The 20,980-nt window shown below is 41.6% G+C and overlaps 2 protein-coding genes across 2 annotated transcripts; one reads left to right on the top strand and one right to left on the bottom strand.

The window, feature by feature from the left end:
- The first annotated feature begins 515 nt into the window (after nucleotides 1-515).
- nup62l (nucleoporin 62 like) lies at nucleotides 516-3,053 on the top strand. The gene is made up of 2 exons (XM_079169789.1): nucleotides 516-2,523; nucleotides 2,640-3,053. Exons 1-2 carry the CDS (start codon nucleotides 811-813, stop codon nucleotides 2,796-2,798), a joined length of 1,872 nt encoding a protein of 623 aa, XP_079025915.1. The 5' UTR covers nucleotides 516-810; the 3' UTR covers nucleotides 2,799-3,053.
- A 1,236-nt stretch (nucleotides 3,054-4,289) lies between these two features.
- Nucleotides 4,290-20,937, bottom strand: itga6a (integrin, alpha 6a). The gene is made up of 26 exons (XM_079169823.1): nucleotides 20,865-20,937; nucleotides 13,461-13,585; nucleotides 13,277-13,356; nucleotides 12,901-13,162; nucleotides 12,632-12,763; nucleotides 11,590-11,803; nucleotides 11,203-11,396; nucleotides 11,027-11,121; nucleotides 10,444-10,571; nucleotides 10,276-10,365; nucleotides 10,128-10,189; nucleotides 9,874-10,043; nucleotides 9,235-9,378; nucleotides 9,019-9,134; nucleotides 8,395-8,557; nucleotides 7,703-7,789; nucleotides 7,531-7,610; nucleotides 7,349-7,426; nucleotides 7,163-7,265; nucleotides 6,893-7,069; nucleotides 6,697-6,786; nucleotides 6,049-6,156; nucleotides 5,857-5,955; nucleotides 5,630-5,755; nucleotides 4,908-5,028; nucleotides 4,290-4,415 (listed from the first exon to the last, which is right to left on the bottom strand). Exons 1-25 carry the CDS (start codon nucleotides 20,894-20,896, stop codon nucleotides 4,921-4,923), a joined length of 3,063 nt encoding a protein of 1,020 aa, XP_079025949.1. The 5' UTR covers nucleotides 20,897-20,937; the 3' UTR covers nucleotides 4,290-4,415; nucleotides 4,908-4,920.
- Between the last annotated feature and the right edge of the window lie 43 nt (nucleotides 20,938-20,980).

Below are 20,980 nucleotides of genomic sequence, written 5' to 3' on the forward strand. Positions count from 1 at the left end.
TCATAACGGTGTCAAGAGCGCGAGTACCTTTCGGCTATGTTAACTTTAAAAAATACTTTAATAATCAAAATAAGCGTCTTCTTTTGTAAAAAAAAAAAAAAAGTGTATTTAGTATAGCCTTTCAGAAAAAAATACATTTGTTAATGTAATTGGCATTAAGAATGTGAAATTATGCAATTCAATAAATCCTTTCGTACGTATCTTTTCTTTTACATTTAGTTTTACGTTAGTGTTTCGTTTTCTTTCACGGCTCGTAATCAGCATGAAGTGTATTATCTTGTTGTACTCAGTACTCTTTGGAATAACGGGGGCTCTCGTTTCCCTGAGATTAGTTTTTCAGGCAGCAAGCTCTACCAATCACATTTGAGTTTGAGTCAGGTCCGGGCCTTAATTGGGCATTAGAGCTGTCAATCTTACCAAGAGGCGGGCTTTGTGCGTTGGCAGACAAGACTCGGGGCCAACGCCATCAAAATTTGGTCCTATCTGCCGTCATTTCCTTTAGTCGTCGACAGAAATGCCTGCCTGAAGAAGTGCGAAACAGAGGGCCACGTTTTGCGAAGGATGTTTTGTTAGTTTTTAAGCCTCCGTCTGGGTCAATGTAACGTTCCAAAACCCGTGATTGACTTCATCAACTGCTAACGTCTGGAAAGCCATCGTAGCAGAGAAACTATTCCCTCGGGTTTCGTGGGTAGAACCAGCTCGTGTTGGTGACCCGCCAAAAGCCACAGAAGTTCAGCGAGGAAGTAACCATTTTGTGAGTTAGCTGGTTTCGATAGCTTTATATTTAAGTTGTTGTCCCGCGAAACGAAAATGAGTGGCGGTTTCAACTTCGGGCAAGCCTCCACGGGCTTCTCTTTCGGAGCTCCGAAGCCAGCAGTCCCAGGCCCCGGCACGGGCTTTGGGATGACTAGCGCCGTACCTGCAGCCACTGGAGGGGGCTTCGCCTTTGGCACTCCGACTCAGACCGCCGCCACCACCAACCCTGCCGGCTCCTTCAGCTTTGGCACCCCAGCGAAGAGCACAGCAGCCCCCGGAGGCTTCTCTTTTGGGACCCCCACCGCCTCGTTTGGCATGGGCGCTCCTCAACCCGCAGCAGTAGCGCCACAAGGGCTGACGTTAGGCACCACAGCACCGGCTGCGGGGCCAGGGTTCACCCTGAGCGGGGGTTTCCCACCACAGACCGCCGCTCCTGCCGGAGGGGGCTTCGCCTTTGGTACTCCTTCTCAAGCTCAACCCCAACCTGCAATGCAACTCCAATCGGCAATGCAACCCCAACCTGCAATGCAACTCCAATCGGCAATGCAACCCCAACCTGCAATGCAACTCCAATCGGCAATGCATCCCCAACCTGCAATGCAACTCCAATCGGCAATGCATCCCCAACCTGCAATGCAACTCCAATCTGCAATGCAACCCCAACCTGCGGCACCACCAACAGCCACAGTAACAGCGACTACAGGAGCAGGCGGCCTCTCATTTGGAGGGTTCAGCTTTGGAGCAACCAAGGTCCAGGCGACCACACCTGCAGCCCCCGTTGCTGCCCCTGGAGGGGGCTTCAGCTTCGGCACCGGTGCTCCATCCAACCTCACTATGAGCATGCCGCCCCAGCAGCCAGCACCCACTGCTGCAGTCACAGCCAGTCAGGGTGGAGGGTTTGCCTTTGGGATTAAACCCTCATCCACCCCAGCTCCTCCCGCATCCACCCAGACAGTCCAAGCTCAAGGCCCGTCTCTCTTTGCTTCACCCATCTCTGCTGCTGTTGCTGCTGCCGCCGCCGCAGCCACTGCTGCTGCTGCTAGTGTTACTGCCACTGCACCAGGTACAGGCTTTACTTTGGGTGCAGCTCCAACTTTAGCGGCAAGCACGGCTGCTGCAACCACTACGGCAGCTGGCGGAGGTCTGGCTTTTATGCTGAAACCTCTGGGGGCAGCCACCATCACCTCCGCCTCTGTCCCTGCCCCCACCGCCACTGTTGCAGCTGCCCCAACAGGTGTTGCGACGGCCTTCACACTGGGGCTCAAACCTTCAATCGGCACAGGTATCGCAGCGACTTCTACGGCAACGACGCTCTCTACAACCGCCGCTCCTCCGGTGATGACCTACGCCCAGCTAGAGGGTCTCATTAACAAGTGGAGTCTGGAGCTCGAGGACCAAGAGAGACATTTCTTGCAGCAGGCGACTCAGGTGAACGCCTGGGACCGCATGCTGGTGGAGAACGGAGAGAGGATCACATCCCTGCACAAGGAGATGGAGAAGGTGAAGCTGGACCAGAGGAGGCTCAACCAGGAGCTGGACTTCATCCTTTCCCAACAGAAAGAGCTGGAGGACTTGCTCTGCCCGCTCGAGGAGTCGGTGAAAGAGCAGAGTGGGACCATCTACATGCAGAACGCCGACGAGGAACGCGAGAGAACCTACAAGCTTGCCGAGAACGTGGACGCGCAGCTGAAGAGGATGTCGCAGGATCTGAAGGAGATCATCGAGCACCTGAACACGTCTAGCGGCCCAGCAGACACCAGTGACCCGGTGAGACGAGGCCTCGTTCAAGTTGAACCTTCCTTGACACGTTTCTTTTGTTGCTTTGACATATATTGTTGCACATTTAAATTCACTTTTTACCTCTCTGTTTTTGTGTTTTTCAGCTTCAGCAGATCTGTAAAATCCTCAACACCCACATGGATTCACTTCAGTGGATCGATCAGAACTCTGTTCTTCTGCAGAGGAGAGTGGAAGAAGTGTCTAAATTGTGTGACAACCAGCGCAAGGAGCAGGAGAAAACCTTTCGTCTGACATTCGACTGATCTGGAATAAATACGTTGACATGTATATTGACTCAATGATACTTTTTGTCAGTCGTTCTAAAGAGGGAAGTCTTTTTAGGGGGTTTAGATATTTTAAATGCAAAAACCAGTTGCAATTCCTGTTAACTTGCTTTATCTTTTGTTTTGGTTGCGTAAAGATCCATATCTCCGATGCAATAGCTTTTATATAGAGTGAAATGATCTGTTCCCATGTAAATGCTATGGTTGTTCTAAATAATATGATTAAATAAATCAATGAAGTAAGGCTCTGTTTTATTGGATAGCAAATTAGAATTACTGACATATATCTGTGGCAATGTTTAAGTCACAGAGGTAGACTTTTGTATGATTACTTAGTCAATTGAGAGAAACTTAATCAACTGTTTTGATTATCAGCTTATTATTTAAGTCTCTTTTTGTCTTAACAAAAAGCCAAACATTGCTTAGTTCTAGCTTCTCTTCTGTGATGGTAAACTGATTATATATTTGGGTTTTGTCACATTTGTCTTCAGCGAATTGTGATGTGCATCATTCACCATTTTCTGTTCTCTTATAGACTCGACAATGGGGAAGTGACTCATGCGATAAATGGTGTATAATAATGATCATTAGGTGCAGCCCTATATGTATGTAGGATTATACTTCTAATGGAAATGAAAAGCCACAGTAGCGTTTGATGTTTAAGCATTTTATTACACTTGACAATTCAACAAGTCATTCACCTTGAATTGAATCTATAAAACCTTCATGGCAGTTTCTACTGACCGTCTTCCCTTTGGGTTTCACACATAGAACAAAACATCTGGATTCAGTGTTGACCTACAGTACAGTGGATGCTACCTGATGCCACAACAGTGAGTAGAGGTGAAGGATCAACGAACAGAAGTGGAGGGAAAAGACCTCGGCACGCAATGTGAGTCAGCTGTGTTCATTTATGCACCTTTAATTCTTGTGAAATGATGATGTACCTAAAGACTGATTTGTTGGTTGAAATGTCCTGAAATTAGACATAAGACAACAGACGAAAATACAGATTCATATTCAGATAATACTGAGCTAGGTTCGCTTTCCTTGCATAGATTTTCGGCCTTTTTAAGACGCTACAACTCCACAGAAACGGTCAACTTTGCTCTTCATCCGTCTGCTCAAAGAGACACGAGACTGAAAAAAACTCTTTGGCTGCATGACATTATTTTCTTATCAAAAAATAAATACACAGTGTGCAGAAGTATTTAAATATATACAAAACGTACAAAAAAAAACATCATCTTCATCATCATCTTCATTCATCATCTATACAGTGTAAAAAGTCAAAGACATGAACTCAACTGAGTCCTGAAAAAGTCAAATCACCGATGTTCTCCAAGCGAACAAGAAAAGGCAAAGTTCATCCGGGACTGAAAAAAGAAATCAGGTTAAAGCTGTTTGTGAAAATCATTTTAATGTTTAAAGTCATGAGTAACTTTCACCGTCCATCCAATTTGTCATCCACTGCTTTTTTTCAAAAGGATCAAGCTTGACTTTTCCGTCTTTGTTCTCAGGAGTTTCCTTTCTGATCCGCACTGCGTGGTAACGAGGGACGCTGTCCTCTTGTTTGGAGCGTTTGAAGAATCCACACTGGGAAGATTTAAAAAACAAAAAAAACAAGATGCATTATTAAAAACTGATAAATGTCGGAAATATTCATGCGCACTGTAAACAGCAAGAGGAGAGATGTGCAGCGAGGTTGAGCATGCGTTGCAGTTTGTAATCGGACGTTTCAAACAGCCAAGCAGTAACAGCGAGGTCAGAAAAGGCACCTGCAGAGCAGAACAATCACCCCAAAAAATGAAAACAATAAGCCTATTGGTAAGAAAATGCAAAGATTTTTTTGGGGGGGGAGAAATTCAGAGACACATATTGTATGAATAGCAGAAACCTTAAGCACGTCATCAATACAATATACCATTTTTTAAAAATATTTGTATTTAATTTAATGCAAATGTTAAGGTTTCATCAGCTATCTACATTATGTGTCTGATTGAATATTTCTGCGTGAAGTCAGCTGGCTGGAAAGCGAGTTCATTAGTCACTGCAGTAGTCACACTCCATGCTGACAGCTGGTTTTACCGCTGTTCATAAATCAGGCCTCAGCAGAGAGCTTGTCTTTGTCAGAGGGCTGAACATGGATCTCTGCCTTCTGATACGCAGCATCGTATTGGTCTTTTGATGGTCTCTTGAAGAAACCACACTGAGGGGGAGCAAGTGATGAAGTGTTTAGAGTGACACGATAGTCAATAGCTGTTATGATGTCTTCCATCAAAACACCAGAGAAAATGCATTTTTTTTATTAACATAATACTTTATCTGGAGAGTCCAGTGCTTATTTACAGATGCAGAATCATTTTAGATTAAAGACATACATATTCACATACAGACAATAAAGTATGTGCATATCTGTTTAGTTATTCTATAACATATAGATATATATTTGTTCAAACTGTAATTTTTATTATAGAGTATAATGTTAATCACAATGTCAAAAAAGAACGGTTACCACAGCCATAATGACGCCTTCAAATAATGATTATTTTTGACAGTCAACAAAATATATAGTTATTCACATTAATATGAAACCAAAGAGACAAAATACTATTATTTTTAAATCTGTAACCAGCAAATAGAAAAAAAAACAAAGTGATCAAGTCCTTTTTTATTAACTCTCACGTCTTGTACTGTTCAAAAAGCTTTTCTGATCATAAGCAGTTCAATGAAGTTTATGTTTTACCTCCTATTGCCATCCTGTATTATAAACCTGGTTAATATGAAGGTGTAGCATCCCTCTATCTCACCTTCCACAGCAGAAACACCAACAAAGCCAAAATCAAGATGCCTGCAAGAACAGCCACCAGTATGATCCACCAGGGAACTCCGCTGTGCTGTGCGACTGCACCCTCAGGCGACACAGCCACTGTCACCTGCAATAAAACACCACGGCGAGTTAAAAACCAAGAGACCAGGTGAGTCCGGACCCGAGACAAAACGTGAATAAGATGTTGTTCGCCGTTGAGCTGCTTACGTCAGTGTGGGGAGTTCTCAGGATCATGTTTTTAGCCTGAGTGTGGAGGACGAGTGAGGCCTTCACAACAATGTGCAAGTTTGAGATGGAGGCGTAGTCCTGTGTGAAAACAAAAAGCAGCCGCTCGGGTCAGACAGTCGCTCCAGATCACAAATGAGACACGCGGAACGCGTTAAAAGGACAATGCGTCACCTCGATGAAGGTCGAGTTCCAGAGACGAGATCTCAGTTCAAGTGATGTACCGTCCAGGCCCTGAAGGGGGCACTTGAGCACCACACATTTGATCTTGCTGTCACACGTCTGATGAGGAGAGAGTCCATTACACATCAGAGCAATCTACACCTTTATAAACTGTGATGGAGGACATATGTAGTTATTTTACTTGTGTTAAACTGCTATCAGTACACTGTAAAAAATACTCAAATTATTGACTGAAAATAGTGATAAATGCTCATCACAATTACTCAAGAGCCCAATCGTCCAAACCTCAAAATTATTAGAAATAATTAAAAGGACAAACAGCAAATATATTTAAGGAGCTGGAGCCAGGAAATAAAAAAATATTTTTAAATAATTGCCAATGCATTTTCTGTCAATAGACTAATTAGTTAATGGACTAATCTTGTCAGCTGTACTTGTATATACTGTTGGTATAGTTTAACTTTTAACACAACATCATATCTTATAAGCTCTTCATATGTTTTAACTATGGGCATGAAAAGAAAATACTCAAAGCACAAGTACCTCACTTTTATACTTAAAGCGTGGTACTTGAGTAAATGTAGCTACATTCCACGACTGTTTATGAACAAATGTGAATACATCCACACAAAGACTCACCAACACTTTTTTCTTTTCTGACAGTGACGACATTTTGACGACAGTTTTTCTTTCTCCGATTTCACGTTTTGTCCTGGACGCAGAGGCAGCCTGAAAGTACATTTTATTCTCATTAATTCAAAGTGGAACCAAGCAGACTTCAGGTCAGTGCTGAGTTCACCTTGAGTACGTGAAAGTGAAGGTTTAGAAATACTACCTGGATGTGTTTGAGAGAGTTGATTTCAGACTCGGGAGAGCAAAGGACGTCCTCCGATCCTGCAGCGGTGATCTTCACCAGGTACAGAAGCCATTTACCGTCTTTGTTCCATTTGGGCCACTGAATGTGAAGTGAGGCTTTGACAGAAGACTTCAAAGACTTCCACAAGTTGTTAATCTGAAGGAGAAAGCAATATGTTATGATTTCAAAGACTATGAGGTTCTATGACAGCAGTGATTCAAAAGTCAAAGGTTGGGTGAAGAAACTTACTCTGAACGTATAAGTGATCAAACTTCCAATCTCCTCTTCTGTCTTCATGGCACTTTCACCTTTCACAACGCCTCCAAAGGAAACCTGATTAGGGCTGGCTTCTCTGATGAAAACAAGCAAAAGTAATCATTTACATACTTTTGGAGGCACTTCATCTGTAGTCGAACATTAGTTCAGCACACTTACCCGCTGACCGACAACGGCAATTCAATGATTACTTTAGCCTTCACTTTAACGGGGGCAATATTTTCTTGCACACTTGTGCTGCAAGAAAAAAAAAAAATACACAGATTTAGTACAATACTTGGATTTATGTTGATGTCAACTTATCTGAAAATACAGGAAAAGCATGAAGCAGCAACACATACGTTTGGAGCTGCAGGTCGATGTCAATCTCCGCGGTGTCGACAGTCATACCCACAGTGCTCAGGATGATGTAAAATGTAACCTGACGCAAAAAAAAAGGGAGAAAAAAACATTACATCACATTTGAAAAACAACAACTAAGTGTCAGGATGAACATGTGAAACGAGTCCGTACCTTTGAGTCTCTCTTAAAAGGATTCCCCAGCTCACAGTCGGCTTGAGAGCCGTTCAGATTGGCTGTACAGATGATTGGCTTTTCCAGCTGGGAAACAAAAACAGAAAGTTAAAACAAAGCTACAACAAACGTAAGAGCAAGATAGCGTGGTGTACATACATATAATGTGCACTACACTATATACACTGTATTAAAACTGTGCATCTCTCTATTTCTCAATCTCTTTAATGTGTTTACGTTTGTGGAGTTTATTCATCTCTGTGTTGTCTGTATGTTTTATTCTGCTGTTGATGCTATAAGAAGTCTTCATTAATGCTTGTGTCCAGTGTTTATAAGCTTGTTATTTATTGTCAGTTGGGTTTAATTGATTGAGTTATGTTGTCTTTTCTGGATAATTCGAGTGAGGCTACACTAAATTAAGAGGTTGTACAGCCTATTTATAATTTATAATCCGTTGTATGCGCAGGCTGTCATCAATAGAAAAGTAATATTCTGTTGGTTTGGAGATAAGGACTCTGTAATGTGATGACATATTGCACTTTTTGTAGCCTTTTTGTGTTCTTTAATTACATTTTTACTTCTATTAAACTTCATTCTTATTTTACTTGCTTTTGAGTAAAATGGCTTTTCAGCAGCAGTGCTTTAACTTGGGTGAAACATTCCAGTCTCTCTCCGTCCCCGCTCTTGTTTACCGTTGTCTGATGTGAGCGCACTCCAGAGTAAGACAGCGTGTCTGGGAACGTCCCCACCAGCTTCGCCTCGTACGCATCATCTTCATGCATGTTGTTGACTGTCACGCGCAGAGCCAAGTCCTTCCTCTCGTAACTCAGATGGAACGCAGCGATGTTGTTATTGCTGCAAATACACAAACATAACCACTCACCTCAGGTGGATTTTTATGGGGGGAAAAAACACCCTTATGGTATATAATATATCGTTGTGTTTTCATATATTAACATTGGCTTTTCAAGTTGTTATAGTTGACATTTTACCAGCAGACACTGAGCAACAAACATGTAACTAAAGCAGCATTACAGTCATTTTTCTGGTAACATCAGAGAAGCCGAGTATAAAAACCAAAGCTAGCTTTCATATCATATGGAGCAGTGAAACTCCACCATTCAGCCGACAGTATGTGCCGCCCAAAAACCAAAAGAAGTTTAGGAGTTAACTGTGTCATAACTGGGTGTTGGCTCTCATTGGGAGTTGAAGTACAAGCAGTTCTATAGTTATGATTCATTGTCAATGTGAACATTGTTGTTTAATGCAGATTTAATCAATGAATTTGAGCTCATTTTAGATCACATTCTACTCACACGGGCAGTGGGGAGTACACGTCTAGGTTGCTTTGTTTGTAATATAATTTGTAGTCCATCTTCAGGTTACTCCGGCAAATATGATCACTTCCACATCCCTCTTTTACAAAGTTGACCTGCAGCAACAACAAATCGCAACAAAACCATGTTAAAATCATTGCTCCGCTGTGAACCTTTTGTCATTAACTTAAAAATAAATGTTGAATGAATGTTTACCTCAATGACGTCCGTGCTTGGTTGAGAGGAGTCTAATATGGGCATGAGTTGAGAGAGGCCGTTCCTCGTCTTCTGTCGTTTCGTCCCCACAATTCCTGCAGACACCTCGATGGGGACGCTGCGCATCTTGTCCTTAATGTTGTCCTGTGCAAATCAGACACAGTCACCATAGTTCGGTGCATAATATTTAGAATGAAATCAACAACCCAAAGCTCAAATGTATTTAATTTACAATCACATAAGATAAAAAGCAGAAAATCCTCACAATTGAGAAGCTCTAATCAGCTAATGTTTAACTTGAAAAATGTCTGAGACGATTAATTGATTGTCAAATATAGTGGACAATACATTTTCTGATGATCAACTAATTGATTAATCAACTTGTTAATATGTGTAGGATTGGTATTAAGAAGCTAAGAAAGTAGAATTGTTTTGTATGCAAGACAAAAGCAACTTCAAAAGCTATTTCTGTGACGCCACAAAAATACCTAAATATACCTCTCTGTTTTACTAGCAACAACATCTTTTGAAAGCAGTATTCGCTGAGCTTAACAAGTGCAGACTAATAACTCAACTGTTGCTCCCTGAGTAGAATTTATCCTACGAATGTGTTTGAAGTATGTGGGAGATTTGTCTCACTTTTAGTTTGGCTGTTATCTTGATGCATGACTTCTGGTTTTGGCCGCGGAGGTCCAAGGTGCCATTTAACTGGTAGTCTGTTTCAGTGCGGGAGTTGTTGAGGAACATCACTCTGGAGGGCAAACCATGTTTCCTGCGATCTCCATCCGCCTCGACAGAGTAGCCGATAACTGCAGTGAAGAGGGAAGCATCAAAAATTAACAATTCTTTTTTGTTTTTGGAAAAGAAGATTTGTTTTTCAGCATTTCACTTACTTAGTTTGGGGTTGTAAGATGCAGTGTTTGCTTTCCAGGTGAAGCACGCGTCCATCGTGAAGCTAAGAACAGGACATGGATTTGTTTTTAACAACAACAGAGGACGCTTCGACGATGAGGTCAAGTGTAGGAATGTTAGAGCACCTACCAAATACTGTTACCACAGGTTTTGATTGTAAGGTCAATTTCCTGTGGAGATATTTTGACATCTCTCCTGATGCTAATGACTGGCCGTGCCCTGAAATAAAGGTTGTTAAAAGAACGTGTGGTACAACTCAGCAGTGTTTAAATTGACTTAAAAATGGGTGATAATTACCTGTAGATCAGGGCTGTGTCCGACAGAGAGCCCACAGCCACATCTGGATAAGAGTTACTGTCCAAGTCCATGTTCCCTGCTAGAGAATATCCAAAGAGTCGCATGTTGTGCTCTTTTCCTGAAAGGATCTGTAACAACAGAGGAAAAATGTAAGAGAGAATTAGGCCTTAAAAAAACGTGGTCAGCTAATTTATAAAACAACATAACATTGAAGTGTTATTTTTAGTGTGAGGAGCCAAACTGACTTTGGGACTTTTGACAGCAAGTACTTCAATAATTCAAAACTATGTATCAATCCTAATGAAATGCTTAATGGATCATCACAGGGGAAAGCTTTGTTGTGAGTCCCTGTCCACAGGAAGGTCCAGACAAATCAATGTCTTGAACATATGCAATAGATTCAGAGCTTAAACCGGCAGTAACTGATGTTTTGGCCACATGGGGGCAGCGGAAATATGCTGTGAACACAACACTGACAAATGATCAGCTTTCAAACCCGAGTGATTTATTATCCCTATGTGAACCTTTGTTAATATGAAAATATTGAGAACAGCCACTTAAAACAAAGTTCCGCAAAGCCGACCTGTGCAGGGCTGGTTTTGATTCCTTGTGCAGAGCCATGATAAATGTAGACTTTTCCTGCACCGCCGTCATCATAAGGAGCTCCGATGGCAATGTCTGCATGAGAAAGAAACCAGTTGATGTGACAGAGACTGATAGCGAGACATAAATAAGCTACAAAAATGGCCGCTAAATGACCTTCATATGAGTCTTGATTGATGTCTCCAATGTTTTTCACCGCCAGTCCAAACATGGAGTCTTTGGTCCCATTGAGACGAACAGGTGTGATTCTGTCCCACCTTCCTGCCTGGTTGATGTAGACGTAAACAGCTCCTCCAACGTCTCTGTCCTTCATGTAGAACTGAGGGGCTCCCACGACTATGTCTTGCCATCTGAATCAAAGAAGGGAGGTAATGATTGACAAGTATCATACACAACTGATTGAATTTATACATTACAAGCAAATAAGATACCACTATAATAAAGTAACCTTAAAGTAAGTCAGGTCCTTTCCTAAAATCTCAAAGTTTTACAGAAGTTTTCTCTGATAACATTAACTATCTGAGACGGTGAACAGTTCCCTACCCATCACCGTTCAGGTCAACCACAGCCACGTCGTAGCCAAACGAGGACGCGAGTCCTGGCCCGTGCAGAGTGTGCTCCACCAAAAGTTTGGAGGAGGTTTGGCTCTCTTTCTTCAACAGGACCACAGCTCCACTGTGATTGGCTCTGGGTGCTCCAGCCACCACCGTCAGTCCGCGACTCCTGGTGATGCTGTGTCCCGAATCGAGGGAGAATCCTTAAGTGTGAGAGATGTTGTAAGAGATAAACATCTTATTTTACAGTGAAGAAAAGTTAGAGTTTCACTCCCTTTTTTCCCTAATTTGGAATAGTGAGGTAAAGACAACCACATGTCTCAGTGCAGCCCTTTCTTTTCGTCTACCTTTTCTACCTCTATGCAGTTGCCCCGACGAACCACTTGGAGTCACTAGTGCAGCATCAACGACAATAATGTCTGTCACTGAAAATTATGTTTACTGCAGCGGTTCCAAAACGCCCGTCTTTACCAGCCGGAAATGTAATCAACTGGTGACAATACTGTGGAAACTTCTAACAAAGAGAGTGAAGATTCATTTGATTTTCAAAATATAATCAAGAACCTGAGCTGCATGTTGGCTTCAAGCATGTCATTAGTTTCAGATGTGATGATTAAAAATACCATTTTGCCCCAAACTGCTATGGTATATTCTTCTACTGGCGTGAATGTCCATAGGGAGGAAAGAAATTAGAAATGCACCTCAATACGCATTTCCAACAAAAACTGAACATTATAAAGTTTTTTTAAAGGTAGAATTCATGGCAGAGCTGTTGTGTTGAATTCAACTTTAGTTTCCCTCCAAACGTCCCCTCTGATCATCTGTCTTCAGCAGTAACATACCAAAGATTTTCACACATGAATGAACACTAATGTTGAGGCAAAGCTAGAAAATGCTTCAGTAAAACACTTCTCATGCCAAATGTGTGAGCAATGCAAAGCCCTGCAGAGGAAGTAACCACAGTGCATAAATAAACCAACAGGACACAAGTTACCCACAAATATAGTTTTGTTTTGTTTGTAGAAACCCACCGAGGTAGCTGTTTGCAGGTACAGGCACAAGCTCTGGGCTCAAGAGATGCTCATCTCCAACTTCATATGGGCCATCATCATACACTCCCATCTCTATCAGAGTGTTGTTCTTTTGCTCCACTCGAACTATGCCTGCAGAAATGTTTATTTCATAATTAAAAAACACAAATATTCCATTTCATATTTGAACAGAATCTGGAACTTTATTCTCTCAGTAAATGGTGTTATTCACTGTGTGTATGTAGGTGTGTGTGTGATTAGCTAGTGACCTTTCCAGTTGTAAGCTCCTGGTGCTCCAAACACCACGTAATGGTAGTCCTTGGTGAAAGTGGCAGCCACACCCTGCTGGCAAGATCCAAACATCTCATGGCCTCGGGGTCTGCCCTTGCAGAAGTTCCAGTTGCCTCCATCCTCATCAGACGACGGGTCGATGGTCAGGTCCTGGCTCAGGACGTAACAGCGCCCGGTGATGTCCCGGTACTCCAAAGGCGTGTTCACATACAAGCGCCTCTGATAGCGATGAGCACAAGTCTGAAATTGCAAAACACAGTTGAGTTTTTAAGTTCATACCTTTTATAGCCCATAAGACCACAGTCGGCCTGAATGTTGATGGGAACGCTGGTTCACATGCTCAGTTTGACTCACCACAATCTTTCCCCCGGGTCCCTGGCTCTGAACCGTCACCCCCATCCACTGATTCTCCTTGTTCTCGACACGCACGTCCTCTTTCAAAGTTTAGTAACACAAGACAAAAATGTAAGCATTTGTAAACGCTGCTGTATATGCAGACAGACAGATAGACAGACAGACAGACAGACAGACAACTCACCTTCACTATCAAATTCAATACGCTCACAATCGTTGGCCTGAGTGATTTCACATTTATAAAGGCCTCCTGTGATGTTGGCTGTCTGTTTTCCCAAAGCTCTGGCTCTGGGTGCGCCAATCAATAGCCTGAAGAAGAAGAAAAAAACAATATTATCAAACTATTAGTTTCTGAAGCAAACCGAGATGTATTGATATGTACTGAGATGTTTTTTCTGAAGTAACTGTCTGCTACACCTTCAGTAAGTCATTTTCTACTTTTCTAAGCTCCGGGGCAGCAGCTTGTTGAATTTAGTTACAGGATCGACAGTGACAGTGACAGAAATGGCATTTCCTGCCTATAAAAATGTGCAACATGTCGTCTGGTTGTTATCTTGAAAAGCTCATGTTGTGGCTGCTGTTGGCAGGAATAGTGGTTTGTTCTTCATTCCTCCATCCGACTGTCACAGTGGTCAAAAACTGTCAAGAAGTAGAAGAAGTAAAGAAAACAGCCAATTGACAATACAAGCTTGTTTCAGATTAACAAGTTACATGTTGCTTAGCTGCAAGTATCTCTATAATGTTCAGTATCAACAAGAACTAAGAACTGTGTGGCCTAATAGTTAAGGTTATGTCATACCCCGCTACTCCTATCTCTCTGATTCCTGTCTGTATTTACACTGTCACTATCATTCACTATCAATTCAAGCCGCTAACAACAGTTGGTAAACAGGATTACCTGTGTGTCCCAAATTCATACTAATACTAAGCAGATTTTTGGTTTAGTAGTATTAGTGTTCACTCTGTAAACATGAGGTATACTCAAACCGGACAGAAGGAAAACTAAATCTGTAAGTTTAACTTGCAAAGGGGCAGTTTGATGGACACTGCATGTTGCCCACATTGTGTCATTTCCAGTTAGTATAAAGTCTCGACCTTTTTTTTTTTTTTTTATACGAACTGTTAAAACATTAATTATGTCTGTAGAATGAATTTGGGACAAAGCTCAACAACAAGCGTCTACAGCCACACTAGTGTCTCTGGGCAGCTACATTCCAACATCAACAGGCTCATGAAGACAATGCTAACAGGCTCACCTTTAGCAGGCATTATGTTTACCATAGTCACCATTCTATATTAGCCTGTTAGCATGCTACCCAGCATAATGTCTCGAAACAAAAGTATGTTTTAAGAAGAGATTCAAAAGAGGATTCTGACTCAAGCGGGTCCTTTCAGAGCCTGTAAGTGCTCTGTCCCCTCTGGTAGTATTAGTTAATAATAGTAAATATAAATGGACATAAAGCTTCTTCTCTATATTCCTTTGGTTAAGGCACATATTGCGTATTTTGCAGGAAAAAAATGTAAATGGTTGTGTACAAAAAGAGGTTGTAGTTTATGATAAGAAACAAAACTTCTGAAATGGACAGTAGACTATTGTCCTGTCAAGAAGCAGTGAAGCAGACAATTCGGAGCATGTTCACTTCAACCATAGTTCATTGACGACAACTTCTTCGCTAAACCCACAGCATCATGCAGCCTCAGCAAGCATGCAGAAGCAATGTGTTTCTAGTTGGGTGACCGCAGCAACTGGAAGGATTTACTTATTAACTTCTCTTTTACACAGTAATTCAAAAACTAGACACAGACAAAAAAACTCAAAGATATCTCTCATGTGATGTGATTTTAAATTAAGTAAAGTCACGATACTTCAGAATTTGTACTTCTGAATGAAATATCATCAATGTCTTGGGACATGGCTCACTCAACAAAACGATAATCTAATTTGGTTTCCACAGGATTAGTTTTTTATTTCTCTTTGTGAACTATCACATGCCTTTACTTCAAATGAACATAATTGGACACCTGAAATGTGTTCTGAAATCAGCAGAAAAAAATGATCTCGTAGAATAAAAGTCCACTTGTTGATAGAATCATCACAACTTGGTTCATAGTTAAGTAGTTAACCTTTCAATTTCCACGACATCATGTTGTTTATCTTGTCAGCAGTTAGCCATTAGCTAATCCCCCTAACTGTTTTTTCTTGTACACAGTTCACATGGTAATGGAGACATGTTTGCCACTCAGTTTTCTTAGGAACTGTTTAAACAATTGGGTCCTTAATTTCAGTCGAACAAACAAAAGCAGGCATCCCACTTCTAGCTGGCAACCGCCAATTTTTGTCGGCTGAAATGACGACTGTCCCTGTCAAACTTATCAGCCAAAGCTAGCTAGCTAATTAAGCTAACGTAATTTGGCTCTGTGAGTTGGTTAAAAACATATTTTTAATCTTTTCAACTGACTCTGTTTTAAATAAATAAGACAGTGATGGGGCGAACTGGCAAAGCTGCTTTATTATCATCCATATCAATTGAAAATACTTTGTGTTATAACTACAACTCAACAATATAGATCAAAAATGTAAAACGCAAAGACCTGAAAGACTTGAAATGACTCGCAATGTACTTATGGAGACTTGAGACTCAACCTAGCTTTAGATTTTTCACACTAAACTATGGTATAATTACTGTAGTGAGATTGTCAAAACTACTGAAATAAGACTTTTTTTTGTTTGAAATCTCCTTTGACGTGAAGGGAGAAATATTGCAAATAGCACACGTCACAGTGATTCGCTGCACTAACACGTGTGAGCTAGGCTGCTCAGCTCAGTGTAGGAATTTTGTCAAAGGACTGAGAGGAAATCCTCTCCGCCCTTTTCTCCTCCCTGTGACTCTGCAGTTCCTTCAGTAACCCATTGATCCTTGGGACGGCCCCGTGGCTCCTCATTTCTTAAACAAGGACTCTTCTGACTGAGGACTGATGTGAGACTGAAGACCAAATCCTCTCCTCAAACAAAACCCAGTGAAATGCAAATACAAACAAGAGCCTTTACAAAGTCGGCTTCAGTTTGACACTTCAGCTTCTGAGCTACAGTAGTTTAGCCCGACGAGAACTGCAGAACATGAGATACATTGACAACGCTGTTATTTTATATTAGACAAACCAAATCATATTTTCCAACGCAACACCGCTGCAATCTACTGCCTCAGAAATGACCTCAGAGTTGAACCAATAAATTACATTTGATTTCTTTAGATTTAGAGCAACAATTGATTTGTCTATCAATTAGAGAAATTAATCGGCAATTATTTTTTATAATCAATACATAACTTCGGTCTTTTCAAGCAAAAAGGCCAAACATTTGCTGGCTCCAGCTTCTCAAATGTCAAGATTTGATGCGTTTCTTTGTCGTACATGGTAGCAAACAGAATATATTTTGTTAAATACAACAGGCTATAGAAATAAGTCACCTGTGACTGTGGGGAATTTCGTAGAGGATTGTTCACAAATTTCTGACATCTTATAAACAAAATGATTAATCAACATAATCAGCAGATTTGATGAAAGCATCTGTTAGTTAGAACCATATTTTGATTTCTCAGGCGGCCCCCTCTTTGTCAATTAATCGGTTGTTTTGGTCGACTAAGATTGAATTTGGTAATAAGTCATTTCTTTATGCTTTTTCATGCCGAATGACTTATTTCCAAGAAACCTGTGAGCACATCTCTGGTAAACACGAGCTTTAAAGTGGTGCTTTTGTGTGATTATATGTGGAGAACCTCAGTTTTTACAGATCTGTTGATTAAACCAACTAATCCCGTGAGTCCACTAAAAATCTCTCGGGTCGAGGACAGCCCTGTAGATTTCACAGGTGTTTAAGCAGAACAACACCAGATTTATGAAGAGACCGTAACAACACCTCTAACTCAACAGCACAGCTACTCTGGAAAGTGACAGCTGTAGAATTTCGCAAGTAGCTGACGGGTAACATTGACATTTACATGCAACACGCCCGAAAGCAAACACAGGTTTTTCAGTTTGAACAAAAAGACTACATTTCTGTACTTCATTATACTTTCTGCAGCAGAAATTAATGCAATGTTTGTTTGTGATGATAGTATAAACTATAAAGCTGCAGACTGTATTCTTTACTCTACAACTGCTACAGAGCCTGAACCCAGTAACAGCCAGGCTACAGCGTGAAACCACGTCCCATCATGCAGCGTGTCTTTCAGTGCAGTGGAAATGGAAATACACAGTGACTGGTGTGGGTTTACAGAGTGATCTCACTGGTCTTTGTTAACAGATGTGGTCCGGTGCTTCCACAGCTGTGCACTCAAAGCCACGAGAACTGCTGCAGCTGTTCTAACTGTTTCAGTTTACACACACACACACACACACAGACGTTGATTGGTGCTGACCTGTGATTGGCTGGGTACACATCACAAAATAAATCATGAATATTCACTACAGACACAGACCAACTTTAAGTAAAGAATCCAGTTTAAAACAAAGATTAAGTCGCCCATTTTAACTGTTTATTAACCATATTTTAAGCAACAATCACTCTCGAACGTCAGTGTGAAGTTTGACTGGAATGTCTCGACTGATGGTTCACTGATGCGTTTAATCTATCAGGTTACATGCGCACAGATGGCCGTGTATGTCCAGTCAAATGTCCGTTTTCTCTGGTTTCATTCAGAGGAAGTTATATCCACATCATTAACCCAACACATTATTCATGGCGGGGGCGTCCAGTTGCTCCTTTGCACATTGCCGCGTTTTTGTTCAGCCTCATGTTGAAACATGGATCTCCTTGTTTCTTCCACTCATCACAGACCAATGAGAGGCGTAATAGCACCATCAACACCGTGAGAAGCCAAGTATTACTTTTCAATGAACCCATTAGAGGAACATGGAGAGAGTGGCCCACATGGTTGGAAGCAATATGAGTTTAAAAATAAGTTTTTTTTGATTGCAGTAAAGTGGGGCAGGTTTGGCTTTTAGCCCTGAAGGGATCAAAGGTCAGTTGGGGTTTTACATTAGAGGCATTGAATCGATCTACTGGTCACACATGTTGCAGTGACAGCCAGTAGAGTTTTACAGCTAGCGATCATCAGAAACATCTTCGTATAAGCACAAAAGAGACAGATGCAGATGTGTGTGACGCATTGCTGGCTTCAATGTGCCTCACAGCTTTGAGATAGACGGGGCTGTTCATTACCTACTCCTGTGTGCTCTACTGAGCTTTCACTTGACTCGGCTGGCTGAAAATCTCAGGGTCACGTGAGGATTTGGAGCTGAGGCGGGGGAGCCGCTGTCAGTTACAATAACGAGCAGCGTTTTTATACCGTAACACTGACTCAATGTGTTTTCAGCCAGGATGTGAGAGGACAACAACGCGAACAATTAGAACGAGGGCTGCAACTAATCATTGACTTCATTATTTATGTATTTTGTTGTCAAGCAATTAATTGTCAGTAGAACAGTGACCATTTCAAGTTCCCAGGAACAGGTGACGTCTTAAGAAGTCAAACTCAATTTTATACTGATGCCTCTATATGAGTTAACGAGACCATCAGCAGGACGCTTGGCTATATCTGTATAGTTATTGTTAATGATATGAATGGAGGTTCACCAGAAACTCCTTCAGCTTCAAAATTTCACCTCGCTGCTCCGCCGGTCCCCGCTGGGAGCCAACACCACGCTGCTGGAGGCCTAAGCCGTATCGCTGGGCCCGCTGGAGAGAAGGCAGGCGCGGGAAAACCAGAACCAGAACTGAACACTGTCAGACCCTGCTGCAGTACAATTAGAGCTTTCCTAAAGGGAACCTGATGCTCGGAAACACCACCACTTTTCTCCACAGGGACCGCCAAATTCAACAGAAAATGAAAGTTCCTTGTAGCAGCTTTAAAGCTAACTAAAGCATACGCCAAAAATTGCAAACCTATGCAAGGATGCTGTTTGTGTCTGTTCTCGAGAAGCAGCTTTTGCACATGTTGACAGGTTTTGTGTCGTATGATTGGTAAAACTGGAGCAGCTTCCTCATAGATCCTCATGTAAGCGAGGTGAATCTTCACCCTGCTCTTACTTTTACTGGCTGAAAACCAAATATCAGGCCAGTGTCACATTTCGAGCCTCTGTTTGTCCAACAAATATGACTTTCTCCTTACACTTGGCAACTCTGACAAATGTATAAGTGCCTCTTTTCAGGATGCAGGCTTTGCACCGAAGAATCCTTGTAAAAAAAAAAAAAAAAAAAAAGAAAGAAATGACAGCTTTGAACTTTCTTCACACCACGAGCTGCCTTTGCACATTAGTCAAAACACTTGTAAGATAAAATTCCGCAAGTTAAGCGGAATCTCTCCATGTCCCATTATCAGGGCTCCTTATCTGTGCTCTCTGTTTCTCAACATGCTGCTGCAGGACCCAATGCCAGTCACAGGCTTTGACATGTCGTCATCCCCCCCCTCCTCACTTCACCCCCGTTACACTTGTGTGGCAGGTTGATACACTGGTGTCTTTTCTGCTCCCTCAGGGCTGGCTAAAGGACACTATTTACTGTGGTGCACACATGATAGCAGAATCAGAAATCCTTTAAATGCTTCCTCACAATTTAACCGCTGTTAACTCTTATTTTGGCACAATTACAAAACATGTGGGCCCTGAATAACTTGTGCATGAGTTGAGAACAGGGTGCATTAGTCAACTTGCCATTAACACTCACTGAAGTCATTCCTTCTTATTACTTTTCTTTAAAAACAACTTTGCTGGTAAAACTGTTGTGTGTGAATACAACAGCTTAGTCCTTACTGTTTTACAGAGAACCCCAACAAACACCACACATTAGTGGGAAATTACGAATATTAACAAAACAAAATCTAAATGTAATTCACTTACAATGAATACATCTATCTTGGGCTAAAACAAACTATTATTGATTAATCTATAAATAATTTCTTCTTCTTTTTATTAGTGAACAAAACGTTATAAACTGGTTAAAAAGTGCTTGTTTGTTCTCACAAACAGTCCAAAGATGTTCAATTTACAATCTTATCAAAATTAGAAAAAGCAGCAAATCCTCACATGCTATCCAGAGAAACACCTCTTTGAGAACAGTTGCAGCACTACAGCTCTCCTCTCAGTTTGACCATACAGGCACATTTGCATCACAGTTGTAACCATTGTGTATTCACTTGTTGTCTTTAGACTCCTTACCATTTCATATTCAAAGCACCACGGGGACACTGCTATTGAAATTTAGAACAAAAACACGAGAGGAAACACTGTGGGCTTTAGTAGAAAACGACTGCAGAATGTTTATAGGTTGCAGCAATGCCTGATTACCAGAGGATAGAAATCAGTTTGTCTTGAAAAAGGAGAATCCCTAATAAACAATGTGTTTCCTGCACAGGAAAAGCTTATTCAGACAAAGAAATTAGGATGAGGATCTTATAAAAGTTAAGATGGACTTCTGTCAGTAATTTACAGGAAAACGTTCACGTCAGGTGCACGTTTATTAAAACTACAATCACTGGCGGATGAAAGCCAGCAGAGCAGTAAAGGTGTACAGTGAAAGAACACCACTCACATTCTTTTATCCGGGTTGAGTTGCCGGTGCATGGCGAGGGAAAACCCGAACAGACTCCCCGGCTCTCCGTCCTTCCTGATGACATGACTGGTGTCAAGGTTGAATGCGAGCACCAA

Source organism: Pholis gunnellus (genome assembly GCF_910591455.1).
Source record: "Pholis gunnellus genome assembly, chromosome: 12".
NCBI lineage: Eukaryota > Metazoa > Chordata > Actinopteri > Perciformes > Pholidae > Pholis > Pholis gunnellus.

Bases quoted from the DNA above. Each gene is read 5' to 3' on its own strand.
- nup62l (XM_079169789.1), top strand. From the start codon at position 811: ATGAGTGGCGGTTTCAACTTCGGGCAAGCCTCCACGGGCTTCTCTTTC. The intron at 2,524-2,639 runs GTGAGACGAGGC...TGTGTTTTTCAG, and splicing joins CAGCAGACACCAGTGACCCG to CTTCAGCAGATCTGTAAAAT.
- itga6a (XM_079169823.1), bottom strand. From the start codon at position 20,896: ATGCACCGGCAACTCAACCCGGATAAAAGAAT. The intron at 12,764-12,900 runs GTCACTAGCTAA...ACATTTCTGCAG, and splicing joins AGGAGCTTACAACTGGAAAG to GCATAGTTCGAGTGGAGCAA. The intron at 9,135-9,234 runs GTAAACATTCAT...TTGTTGCTGCAG, and splicing joins CAAGCACGGACGTCATTGAG to GTCAACTTTGTAAAAGAGGG.